The sequence below is a fragment of the Callorhinchus milii genome, unplaced genomic scaffold, assembly GCF_018977255.1.
Source record: "Callorhinchus milii isolate IMCB2004 unplaced genomic scaffold, IMCB_Cmil_1.0 Scaffold3, whole genome shotgun sequence".
Lineage (NCBI taxonomy): Eukaryota > Metazoa > Chordata > Chondrichthyes > Chimaeriformes > Callorhinchidae > Callorhinchus > Callorhinchus milii.
In genome coordinates, this window is record NW_024704744.1 from 15,217,407 (window position 1) to 15,231,579 (window position 14,173).

Sequence of the window (14,173 nt, forward strand, 5' to 3'; positions counted from 1 at the left end):
AAAGCCACTATACCAAACGTAAGGATCATTATTATAAATAATAATCCTTGCATTTGATATAGGGCCTGATCGGATTGATGAGACCTTTCAAAGCGCTTCACAGAAAATACTGTAAAGTGAATTGACTGTATATTTTCTGGGCCAAACATGGCAGCAAATTGCACACGGCAATATCCCACAAACATTCGTGGATTGAGTGACAAAATTATTATTATTTATTTAGAAGATATTATTACCCCCAGAAAGCAATCTGCTAATCGACTAACAATGGGTTCCTACTTACTTCTAGATAATTATTATTCCTAATGCACCAGGATCAAACTGGTCAGTAAAAGGTTCCTAAGAGTGGGGGAGGGGAAGTGAAGGAAAGACCATTTCCCATTATTCCTTTGTAATGGCACAAATGAAAACAAGTCATGAAAGCAAACCAATTATTGGTTCCTTTCCTAGAACAAGGTGAGTGTGCACTGGTTTACATGGCAACAAGGGCCATTGGACATAAGCACAGGAACATTTTGATATTAGGAACGAGGGATGATTAAAAATTCAGATTCAGTTTGAATGGAATCTGGATAGTCCAAAGATGAAATCTAATCAGAGCTTCACGTTTTCACGATGACATACTGCGCTGTGGCAATGATATTGTTCAGTTTAAAATAGTGACACGCTCTCTGGTCACTTCCCCGCCTTCCCCAAAATGCAGCTGAAACCCATTCCTGGCTGTATTTAATTAAAACCTAGCTAGATCCTATCAGCTCTTAAATTTCCTGCTTAAATAGGACATAGAACAGTAATTTTGTTTTGCTAAAATTATTTCGTTCTGAATCATGTTATGGATAAAAACATTGTTCTTTTCAAAGATTAAAGTATTATGAAGTAACATTTGACGAGTTACAAAATTTTCATCTTTAAAAGCACCGCTTCCAGCAATGCTGAACTCACCTCTTCCATTGTAATCAATAAACCTGAAATTAACAGATTCTCACTCATGAGCAATTTTCAACGTTGGCAAGAAGCAAGTCGATTACTTATAGGGAGCAATCCCTACTATTGATCAAGGAAGTCATTGAGACGCTACCTCACTGGAAGGATGAGTTGCAGTGAAAAGCCTGTGCGTAAGAGATCTTCCTCCATTGCTGGGTTTGACAGCAGCTGCAGTTTAAGTTCTAGATAGTCTAAGAACTAGATATCTGTTCCAACTGAAGGGTATTGCCGAGGAGCTCAACACCATTTATTGAATCCAAAGGTACTAAGGGGTTGTTAACAGATGTTGTGTCTGATATTGTTAGCAGCTTTCTTAGCGACATTGTTTGGTCACTGGCTGAGGGTGACATGGGGTCACAGCCTCAGGGCTGAACTCAGCAACATTTCAATGAAGGATACCAATATTCTGTGCACCTGATGGTTTGAAGGAACTACACTTCCTTATGCCTCTCCTCTTAAAATAGCTTGCGATCAGTGTTGCTGATCCCATTAGTACAGTCGAAAAAAGCCATGGCACATCTTACATAAGATTTGAAAATAATAGACATTTCTTGTGTTAAGATAGGCAGTATAACAAACTAACAAGTGTCTGCACACAGCACTCCAATTCTTGTAGGGAAACCCAAACTAAATGAGATGCTAGGGTGACCAGACATTAAATATACATATATGTTACACATACCTATATACACAGCAAACATCCCCACCCACTCCAGGTCCTATCTATCCCTAGCTCAGGTGCTCAGCCAACAGTGTCAAGGCCTTTGAGATGTCCTCCTGACGTAAAAGACGGTATATAAATATATATTGTATTATATCTTCAGGACTCAAACAAATGGAGGAGAACCTTTGGGAAAGTTCTGTAACATTTCAGTAATGGTTTGGGCATCATGATGGAAGACACTGAGGATGTTGTAACAAAACAAATTAGTTATTTAACTTTGGTGGTAACTAAATCGAGTCCTGGACGAGAGACAACTTTCTTCAGCTCAACGTGCGAAAAACCGAGGCCCTTCTGATTGGCTCACGTCAGCGCCTCCGCACCTCAGGCGCTGACACCATCAGCATCCAAGGCTGCACTCTCCACCTCTCAAAGCCAGTCAGGAACCTCGGCGTTTTGTTCGACCCTGAGCTGTCCTTTCTCCCTCACATCCGCACCACAACTGGCACCGCCTTCCATCACCTCCAGAACATCGCCAGACTACGGCATTACCTCACCCCTCACGCTGCTGAAACCCTGGTCCACGCCTTTGTCACCTCAAGGCTAGACTATGGGAACTCTCTCCTCGCCGGCCTTCCCGCCACCTCCCTCCACAAGCTGCAGGTCATTCAGAACTCTGCAGCTCGTGTACTGTCCCGCACCAGGCTTCGGGACCACATCACTCCCACCCTCGCTCGCCTCCACTGGCTCCCCATCCCCCAGAGGATTGATTTCAAGATCCTCATCCTCACCTACAAGGCCATTCACGGCCTTGCTCCCTCCTACCTCTCCAACCTACTATCCCCCTACCTACCTGCCCGTACCCTGCGTTCCTCTGGCTCCGGTCTGCTCCACGTCCCCCGCCCCAACCGCCCTACCATCGGTGGTCGGGCCTTCAGCCTCTCAGCCCCCAGGCTCTGGAACTCCATCCCCCAGTGCCTTCGCCTTGCTTCCTCCCTTTCCTCCTTCAAGGCCGGTCTCAAAACCTTTCTCTTTGACCGTGCCTTCAGCTCCCCTCTCGACTCTCTTCCTCCTCCTCGCTCCCTCCCTTCCCTCCCCTCACCCTGACCATTTCCCCCCTCCTCTCCTCCCTTCCCTCCCCTCACCCTGACCATTTCCCCCCTGCTCGGGTCATGACCCAACTGTGCAGCGCCTTGGGACGTCCTCCTGACGTGAAAGGCGCTCTATAAATGGAATCTTGTTGTTGTTGTTGTTGTAAATCGAAAGCAGATTCAGCTTCTTACACATTAAAATGTGCGCCATTAATTATTTCGGTAAAATAATAGGTAGGGTATAACAATACATGTCTGAACATAGCAACAAACTTTGTATATTACCAATGGATTATGTCTGCACTGACTGATAACATGCAGATTGGAGGCTTGGCCTGTTCCAACCAATCTGCCAGTCTTCAATTTCACTGTGCAATACAGACATTGCTGCTCATGGTTACTTTACTTTCTACATTAAATATTTACTATTTTGTGTGGTTATTGGAAAAAAGAAAGGATTAAAAATCAAAACTTTTTAATAAAGTATAATGCAGTCACAGTAATACCCCCAAATTTTAATACATTTAGAAAAAGGCACAAGTCTGTTTCAAAGTGACATTTGTAAAAGTGCCCATTCTGCTTACAAGTTCTGATGGAGGAAAAATTCACTGAATGTTAGTTAAGATTACAGATTTGATTATAAGGCAAAGCTTCAAGTCTTAAATGTCATGGGTATTTTCCTGGAATATAATTTCCTCCTTACCATCTTACACTTTCATGTCTCAGTGCTTTCATACAGTAATAATGCAAATGAACGGTATCTCGTTTTTTAAAAAAAGTTTAAGAAAGTAATACTCACATGATGTCCAATGGCTATGTACAGATATGCTTTGCGAACAGTAATATAATTTCTTACTACAGTGGAAAGCAAAGGTCAGAACCGACAGAAAAAGGGAAATGAATGTACACAAAATGTATTCTGGTTATTGGGGTCTGACCTGGTCAATAACAAATTAGGATTCAGCAAAAAAAAATCCTTATGTTGTGAATTTTGCCTACATCAAGTGCATACAAGTGGATTTGGCTGTACTTGTAATAAGAATTGTGTCAAGAGAAGCGACATGATAAATAGTTCATTTTCAAAAATATGACTTTAAGCAAAAAACACTTCAACACTCCGTCTCCTTGCTGTCAATTCGCGTCTGTCGCTGCAATTTGAATACAGATGCCTTTTCGCTCCTGGTGCCAGGGTGGTCCGTCAAATCCTCAAAGGATTTTGCTCCCTGGCTACTATTTGGAAAATGGTCCTCGTCCAGACAGTCATCACCAATCTGAGAGTCTGCACTGGGGTCTTCCTGTATAGTATCCATCCGGTTGTGGTCACCTTTTGTTTGCACTGTGGCTGGAGGAATGGGTGTCACTGGAGGTGGTACTGGTTGAAATCGACTGGTGGACTGAGAAAATGGCTTCACAATACGGACTGAGGCTGATTCTATGCTGCTGAACATCTCGGCATTCTGCAAGATTAAAAAGATTGAACAAAAATAAGTTGATTCTAGTTTTTAAACACATGTGAAATAATATGCAAAAATGCAGATCAACAAACTCAGCAGATAATTTATAGTGTTGTGGATTTTCATTCATATACTTTCACATGGATCATTGTTTGCATAGGGCAACACTTGCAACTCTTGTCTGGGGAAGTGCCCTTGAAAGGAAACTAACACTTCTTTAGTTTAGTTTCAAGAGATTTCAAATTGCTCTGCTAGAGTTTTTTTAATACTTTTTTTCTTTGTAAGATGAGACGATTGAGAGAGGACCTCAAAGCTGTTTAAAATTACGAAAGTGTTTTCACTTGTTGAGTCCAAAACGAGGAAGCATAAATATAACATTGATGTGATAAAGTGCTATATCAAATGCAAGGATTACTATACTATAATAATCCTTGCATTTGATATAGCGCTTTCCACGTCTTCGAGACGTCTCAAAGCGCTTCACAGAATATACTGCAAAGTGAATTGACTGTATATTTTATGGGCGAAACGCGGCAGCCAATTGCACACAGCAGTGTCCCATAAACAGTCATGGATTGAAGCGACCAATTTACTATTGTTTGTTTTTCTTGAGGGATTATTATCAGGCGTGTGGAGAAAGAAACCTGCCCAAGGTTTCACCCTGACCAGGAATCAAACCCAGGTCTCTCGTTTGCGAGGTGAGTGCTCTAACCACTGAGCTGCAGGACTCCACAAGCACAACTTCTCCACAAGTAGAGTATTATTATATATCTGGATTCTAATATAAGGGCCACAATTTCTATGTAAGCAGATGATACAAAAATAGGGAGTAAATCTGACAATCCTAAGTACTGTAACTCCAAATGGAGACAAATAAGACTGGGCGATGAAATTGCAGATGAAATTCACTTTATAAGATAGCAGCACATCTAAAAGGGAATTTAACAGGAACGTCTTTACACAGAGGATGGTGAGAATGTGGAACTCAATGCTGGAAGCTGTGTTTGAAGCAAAAACCATCAACGGATTTAAGAGGAAACTTGAAGCATATGTAAAGGAAAAAGGAATTGAGTGGTATAGGAGAGGAAAGAGGGGTGAAGGCACATGTGAAGTACGAACACTGACTCAAATGAGTTGAACTGAATGGCCTGTTTCCATGCCGTAACACTATGGAATTCTGGTTTCAACAAGGATCTAGACTAGCCAGTATTTTACAAGACTTGCATGAGCAAAATACTAAAAGAATCGCACAAACATCTACCATGACATTTGGGGTACAACTCTGTTGCATATTCTATCTACAAACACTTGGTTATTACAAGACTGATATTTATGATATACATACACTGGGAGGAAAGAACGTTTTTGTGGTCTCCTCATACTGTTGGTCTAATTTCTTGTCCTAAAATAAAGAGAACAAAGATTTTATTTACAATGTTTTTTGACAAGTGTTCCGCTACATTACAACATTTATAGAATATATAAACACACATTTTTTCCCCCTCAAAACAGTTAGTAGAGAGAATTAATAGCTGTTAGTAATCTTTGTTACATATAAAATGTGCTGGTGAAGTGCGACATGTTGTACAATTACTAGTAACACCTAGTGATTGGTTGGACAGTGACATTTTATGTTTATATTTTATCTTTCAGTGCGAGCTCTATGCAGACACAGCAATTTAATCTCCAAACACCTAACTATCCAAAGGGAAGATAAAAATCTAAATATTCATTTTTATAACTTTGCTTTCTGCAGTGGCAAAATAACACAGCCACCTGAGGATGAGAAGTTTGTGGGTTGAAGCCCACCCACACTAGGATTTCACCTTTGAATAAGGAGTAAATCAATAAGATATTGATGTGTTTAGATATGCATAGTACCAGACTGTGTCAAAGGCTCTGAACATGTTCAAGTCAATGACCAATTAGCACCCAAAGATTCAGAGAGCAGAGGTGTGTCCAGAGAAACACATCATAGACAGCAAGATCACTAATGGAGAGACACTCCATTGAACAACCAACCTGTTTGCAGTGATTCACCATGAAGGATGAGCAGAACAAAACAAAAACGTAAATGCCTTTAGTTGTTACACAACCAAGCCATAGCTGTGAGGTAACTTATGCTTCTGGAGAAGGAAAATTGGACACTTGACCCGTTATATTATCATAGTACAAATTTGTGGTCACTCATGGAATAAGCCAGTGGCTCACAGTCTAGGATTGAGGTGGATAAATTGGGGGGGGGGCGAGAGAGAGCAGAGTGATAATCATAGAATATTACTTACTACTTGGGAATTATATATTCAAAACCCACATTGTACAGTTATAAAGCTAGGCAATGGAAATATCTTCCTTACCACACAATGGACAAGAATACTGAGAGGAATCCAAAACAAAAGAGAGAACACTACAACCGATCCAACAATATTGTCCGCCAGAAATTTTCCTGTAAGAAAATAGGATTACCTTCAAATTACAGTACAAAACCTTATCATTGTACAACTTAGAAAGCAACCAATTTGTTATATTATATTTGTGCCAGCTCTCTGAATGAGGTATCCATTTAGTTTCACTCTCCTGCCCTTACCTCCTATTTCATGTGTTTCTTCAAATGTTTGTCCAATTTCCATTTAAAAGCTATTATGGATTCTACATCAACCATCATCTTTGATAGGGCATTCTATATCTTAATACCTTAGTAAAAAATTCTCCTAAATTCCCTTTATTCTTCTTTGATTATCAATGTATATCCTTGAGACTCACCAATCATGAAATAGCAGAAATAGCTTCTATCTATCTTACCAAAACCTCTCATAATCCCGAACACTTCTATCAAGAAGTAGTCTCCAAATTCAAGTTTGAAAGTTGGAGAGTGGTAAATACATTTACCAAACACCATCTGGTTACTGTTATGTTATGAGTCTGTCAGTGTCAGCCTAGCTCAGTTGTTAGACTCTCATCTCAGAGGCAGAAAGCTGTGACTCAAACCCCACATCGACACTTTGAACTTCCAATCTTGGCTGACTAACTGCAGTGTTGGGGAGAACTGCACTATTGGAGGTGCTGTTCTTCGGAGAGATAAAACTGAGGTCCCTTGTCCAGGTGAATGTTACAGATTCTGTGGAACTATTTGAAAGGAGAAGGGAGTTTCTCCTGGTGTTCTGGCCAACAATCTCCCAGGTAAATTGGTCACTCACGTCCTGGCTATTTGAGGGACATTGCTGTGCACAAGTTGGCTTCTGCATTTGACTACAAATAAACAGTTACTAAACTTTGTAGAAAAAAAACTCAGTGAACCACTTTGAGGCATATTGATGTGATAAAATGCTATATCAAATGCAAGGATTACTTTACTATGATAAACCTTGCATGTGATATAGTCCCTTATCACATCTTCAAGACGTCTCAAAATGTTTCACAGAATATACTGTAAAGTGAATTGACTGTATATTTTGTGGGCGAAACCCGCCAGCCAACTGCACACAGCAGTGTCCCACAAACAATCATGGATCGAGTGCACAATTTTTTTTAAGGTATTATTACCCCCTGAAAAGTGATCCACCAATCGACTAACAACCAGGTTGCTGCTCCGTTAGGTAAACAAAGGCATGTGGAGTAAGGAAACTTGCAGAATGTTTCACCCTGCCCGGGAATCGAACCCAGATCCTCTCGCCTGCGAGGCGAGTGCTCACTAAGCTACAGGACTCAACACTAATAATCCTTATATTTGGTGTAGCACCTTTCACGTTGAGAAGATGTCCCAAATTTAATTCACAATTTAATTTACAATTTAATTTGCAAGTTTGATTTTGAACACTTAAGCAGACCAACATTGTAAAATGCAGTGACTGTGTCTTATGTGAGCGAAAGCGGCAGTTAATTTGCATGCAGCAATGTCCAACAAACAGCCACAAAGTAAATGGCCAATTTTATTGGGAGGAGTGTTGGTCAAGACACCGGGAGAAATTATCTTCTTTTTGATTAGTGCCATGGATCTTTAACGTCTATCTCAAGCACACAGCAAGTTATAAAACAGGAACAATCTGGAATCCAGCAGTTTCAACTTACCAAAGGTATTGATATCTAATTTCTCAATGAAATCCCAGAACCTTTCTATAACATCTTGTACCTGCTTTTCACATTTACCCTGTAGAAGCAAACACAAGTCAAAAACATTGAAGTATTATCCATTAGTATGAACTCCTTATAAATCTAGAAGGAGCAATAATCACTTTCCTCTCTGAACAGTTCTATTTAATAGGCTTTGATTAATCATTACTTCCTTCTTATTCAAATACCTGTAAAATAGCAAGTCAAATTTTAAATAATTGTAAAGCATTTTATTTAGAAAGGTTATGTTTATTTTCTTTACCTGCCGTACTGCCAACTCTTTGTGACATTAGAGTGCAGAAGATTGGCAAAGGCCATATTAATTGTTTGTCTGGTATTTAATTTGTATAACAGTACTTTTGGGGAGCCTGTTAAAAGATTTCTTCCCATCAACCAGCTATCAAACTCCAATTAGTTGCCCTGTAGAGTCTCCCAATGTTCCAGGAATTGTAATCTCATCAGATAATGAAGCACACCGCTTTACATTTTATTGGTACTTTTCCAACTGACAACTCAAATTCACACCACAACCACATTACTGAGCAGTTTCTGAGCAAACACATCTGTGTTTACAATGGGTAGTAAGCAGGATGTAAATGTTTGAACTCCTCCTGTCTGTAATACGTTACTTTCAAAGATGTTTTGAAATGTAATGAACCATTTACTAGTATTAGGTGTTTCACTTTTGGGTTGAGAATCTCAGTGAAGCGACACTGTTTAAACGTGATGCGTCAGACCGAGGGTACCTAACAGTTCTTGAAAGTCACTTACAAGTGTTTAAAATACAATACATTTTAGAGGGATCCTCTAGGGAATCTCCTTTCTCCCTCCAGACACTGAACTAGTTCATTGAATACAAAGAGAAATAACAGTGAAATCTGCAATAGTGTGGTGGGGCAGGGGGGTTGTACAAGAACGTTACAGGAGTTTTCTGCGGCATCAAACACCAAGGACATGTGCAAATCAACATCAACAATTTTTTTTCTCAAGTGGGTTTGAAAACCAGCTTTATGCATTTATCAAGTGAGTAAAATATAAGACTTGTAGTATTCCTATATACATTATCAGGCCTGAAGAATAGTGCACAACAGTAAGTTAATAAGACTAAAACCCCCCTTAAATCAAAGTTATATTTTTCCTTGAAACTCCCTGAATTTTCTAGCTACATCTACTATAAGTTCTTGCTCTGGGCTACACAAGAAGAATGGTTCATCTGTTTTATTCTTTACTGCATCTTTACTATCTTTATTTCATGCTAGAGAATCCTCATTTTCTTAAGAAATAGCCGTTAGAAACATAAACTTAGCAAAAATGCGCCAACAAAGGGGGAAGGGAGGTAAGTGAGGTCTCCTTGGGGCAAAGTTGGCTTCAAAATGACGGGCTTGGATGAAATGTTGGAAATGAGTCGACCCTCTGTGCCGATGGCAGTAGTCTGGTTCCTGAAGCAGGTGGATTTGCTATACTCCATGGTACTGCTAATGACACACCAGCCAGCCTGGCTTGTCGGCAGGGTTTGGAGGAGCAGACCAGTTACTGATAATTAGGATTTATTCCGACTCAGCTCATGTTAATGCTGAAAGTCAAATCCCAAACAGGAAGGGTGGCCCAGCTGGTCAAGCATTGGGAAGTTTGCCAGACAGTGCTTGCAATGATAAGTTTTGCATAGATTTATGCCATGCGTTTAGAAGGTTAAAACCTCGCAGTATCCCAATCGGAGATATCGGGGTATCGAAGACTTGGCTCTTACCGACCTGCACCTAATACTCTCCAAACATAAGCAAATAGGGAGTGAGGGTACATTCCACTTTAGATACAGGGACATTTCTATTCCAAAAGTTGCTTTTCTTAGACCCACTGTGTCAGGCGCTTTTGCAAAATTTCAACATGTTTTAAGGCACTAGATCAAATGCAAACCTTATGAAAGAAACGCTCAAATAAACCAAAAATAAATCTCTTCCAAATAAGCGCATGCATTTTCATTAAATAATGTGAACAATAGATCTTCTTGATATAATACACTCAGTCAGTCTATGTAAATAAGGATAAATAGATTTCACTAATGGCAGTAAAAGATGTCACTTACATTTCCATCACAGAAACCAACAGTGCAGGGCTTCCCTTTCCGCAGATACAGAAACTGTTCGCTGTTATTCTCATATGGACGGCATATTCCATTATCTCGGCAGCAAACTTTACAGGAATTGTCAGTTTCTAAAAAATAATTTCTTGAGTTATGACTGGACAAATTTACATATAGCTACCGGTTAATACATGCAAATAGGTGCACATGAATGCAACTTTACGCAAATGATTTATGTGCAACAGTAATTGCAACAATTTAATGAACAGAAAATACACGATTCTTAAGTGTTTCCAGTCTGAATATTGTCCTCCCCTGATTTTCCTTCAGTCTCTTCCCATGTCCACCCTTATCTCGGTAGTAACTATGCTGGAGTCCAGTTCAATTGTTTGGAGGAACAATCTTATATCTTATATCTTCCCTTTAACAGGAGATAATGTTCAGGTCTCCACTATCCTTCCTGGGAACCTGTTTTGCTATTGATCATCTTGTGTGCAAATAATTTGTAATGTTTTTCTAAATTCAAGAAAGCCTGGACAAGGATACCTGGATATCACTCAGGAGTTGGAACCCTGTCTAATTTTATCCTCCTAAGACTGAGGAGGCCTAGACTAACACCAGCATCTCAGTCACACCCAAGCTAACATCAGAAATTCAGCACAACACGTGATTCTTTGTCTGTAGTCAGACACATCCACGGTCCATTTGTGTGTTCAGCAAGAGACTCTCCTTAAAGTCATTTAAGAATTGCAACATTTTGGCAGAATGTGTTTATACCGTAAAGTACACTGAAAGTCAGGATTTACTATTGCATTAATCTGAATTGACAACCTGACTTTTAGTTCATTGAAACCAGATGCCTTGGATACACAGAAAGAAGACATTAACCTCAAACAACATATTAATCTTCCTTTTATCCTGGCAAACATCCAAAATTTGCATTGATAGACTGGCATTAAACTCAACCAGAATGCCCCATAAATATATTGGAGAGAAAATTCCTTCTAAGAAAGGAATTCTGAAGTGGACTCAACTGTATTTAAAACCAAGTACAAAATGAAAAACATCTTCAGGTTTCAGTTTTGCTAAAGGAAGAGAACATAGGTGGTGTTCTGATCAGGGACTGAACCTTCGTACCATCTTGCCAATTGATGGGATTGTAAATGCTATTCAATTATCTCAGTGAAGAGTCAAAGTGAATCATCATTCCTGCTCTGAAATGGTAAAATGAGTGGGGGAAAAGTGAGGATGAAAGGGTTTGCTGTATAGATTCAGATCGTGAGAAAGCAGAGCAAAATGTGGTGTGTCATTGGATGGGGCAAGTGCATAATAGGCATCACATATTTTTCCAGTGAGGTCACTCTTACACACCTCCTTCAGCAATATGACTGGGGGCATGACATCCCCTTGTTAGAAATGGTATCCAGGGAGAGAGGCACATTATTCTAACGTAACTGTGATATAGGATTGAATTCCATTACATGTAACATTATGAAGTACAATATGCCTATCCAGTGAAATGCCTAAGGTACATCAGTCAACAAGATTTTTATTCAAGCAAGGCATTTTATGGTAAATGTTCAAAACCAAGGCATTACTAAAAATAATACAAAATTAAAGGAATCAGGGTTTCTCACTCACCATTGCAGGCACATGATTTTAGGTGTATCGGCTCAGTCTCACAGAATGGAATACATTCACCACCTCTACACTTCCCCATGTCCACACAAACCGTACCATTTTCGGCATTACTAGGAGGAGGGCAAGAGCTGTCCTTTCCTAAAAATAAGAGGTTTTAAGAAATTGAAATCTGCATGTAAGAGAACAAGACTTGATATTAAGGCACATAAGTTGTGGGAAATGACAAATACAAAATACAAAAAGTTCAGTCACCATAAGATTTACAGAAACCATTTCATTTTGCAAAACATCTAAATTGTAAAGTATTTTCTTTCCTTAGAACCAATAGATGCAAACTGTAAAAAAAAAGGCTTCCAGAAAACTTATTTGCAAATGTTCTTGGCACTCACCAGTGCAGGCAGATGTTCCTTTGCACGTTGCATTAATTGCCTCTTGACATTTCTCTCCTGCTTTTTCAAACTGACAGTTCTTACAACATGGGCTGTTCTTATCACTAAGAAAAGTTACAAGTTTGTCACTGTTAAAAAATGCTCCTTCAAACAATCTCAACCATACAAAACGTAATGGAAAATTATTACTGAACCCAAAGTCCTTTCTAATAAGTAAAATACACATTTACTGATTCAGTTTGTACATCTGTTACATTGAAAAATGTGCTCATATAATTTTCCACTCAATTTCCTTTACCATGTTAAGCAGTACAACATTTCTACAATTTAAAACAATATTGTGGAGAATTTGTCAGGATATCAAAGCCTTCAAAGTCTTCAACAGAACATTTCTTTTCAATAAGTTTCTGATTTACAATATAAACTGTTTAAATTAAATATGATTAAACTCTTCACAATATTTGAAATAACAGCACAATTCTGTTGATTTTACACGCCCTCCATTTAGCTCAGATGAAACACTGAAACTTCTTATGAAATAAATTGTGAAGCTTTATTTAGAGGATGCACCTACAGCCATCCGTGACAGAAGAATTTCTTGGATTCAAAGTGCAATTAGATCTTACTCTCTGGTCAATCTGCTTACCAAACAAGTAACGAGCTAAGGGCTTCAAGTTGTGACCATTCAACTTGACCAGATATAGCTCAAAGCTTTGCTTCAGAGGGTGTCTGGTGAACCTCTGAAAGGGTGCTGGACACCAGCACTCTAAGGCTAAAAATATTAACAGCAACCATTATATAAATACCAGACAGGCAGCACCTTTTAAATACAAACATGCTAACACTGGTTATTTTGACAAGTGGAATGTGAGTAATCATTTTGTACCTGCATCTCTTTCCTGGTTTGAGTTTGCATCGTTCAGTACAACATTTGTCATCACTTAGATGTATCAGCCCAGGATCACACTCTTCGTCCTCATCCACACGCGAATTCCCACACACTTTGTTGTTTCGTGGTTGGAAGCACAGGGGTGCTTTACTAATCAGCGCCTGATAAATTGACCGCTTGCTGCAGTTTGAAAACCGCTGAAGAATCACACATTTAATAATTAGTTGCTCAGAATCGGATATTGTTTTAACATGCTAAAAACAAGATTTGTCTATTAACATGTGCAAGAGGGTGTACTATTATGATAGACGTGTCTATGTGTCCCTCCTACTTTTTTCAAAAAAAAGAAACAAGCCCTAGAAATGCTCACTCAGAACAGGTTAACTAGATAACTAGATATTTTAATTACTGTAAGTACTGAGCTGGAACATCTTCAGTAATGAGAAAGGATGCTGCGGTACTTCAAACTAAATGGATTGCTTTCCAGACCAAGTTACCTATGTAGGTCACTATGTAGATCCTGACGTTATCTATCCTACTTCTGAGAATCTGGATGCAACAGTGCAAAGTTCCTGAACCTAAAAACATGTCAAAGGTTAAAAATCAATTTTGCTATTTCTATTAAAGTACAATAGTCACACACACAAAATGGTCTTCTAATAGAATTGTTAAAAAATGGTTGTGGTCAATAATCAATCTGCTGTTGAATTGGTTAAACAACTAACATCATCTCAGCTTTTAATACATCACAACCCCATTCTGCAATTTGTATATCATGTAGCATCGTACTTAATTGGGTGGCTGTTTTCATTTTTCACACTATTCAAATGCCACCAGAAATCTAATTTCTTCCAGATCTCAAACCTCAACCCAG

The 14,173-nt window shown here is 39.2% G+C and overlaps 1 protein-coding gene across 1 annotated transcript in view; it reads right to left on the reverse strand.

Moving 5' to 3' along the window:
- Positions 1-3,194: 3,194 nt before the first annotated feature.
- adam17b (ADAM metallopeptidase domain 17b) overlaps positions 3,195-14,173 on the reverse strand; it is a 41,449-nt gene continuing 30,470 nt past the window's right edge. Inside the window, exons 12-19 of the mRNA XM_007906484.2 lie at positions 13,297-13,496; positions 12,411-12,514; positions 12,022-12,159; positions 10,384-10,511; positions 8,259-8,337; positions 6,548-6,636; positions 5,536-5,592; positions 3,195-4,193 (exon numbers count right to left, since the gene is read on the reverse strand). Of these exons, the coding sequence (XP_007904675.1) occupies positions 3,846-4,193; positions 5,536-5,592; positions 6,548-6,636; positions 8,259-8,337; positions 10,384-10,511; positions 12,022-12,159; positions 12,411-12,514; positions 13,297-13,496 (1,143 nt within the window). The 3' untranslated portion in view covers positions 3,195-3,845. The remainder of the gene's footprint in view (positions 4,194-5,535; positions 5,593-6,547; positions 6,637-8,258; positions 8,338-10,383; positions 10,512-12,021; positions 12,160-12,410; positions 12,515-13,296; positions 13,497-14,173) is intronic.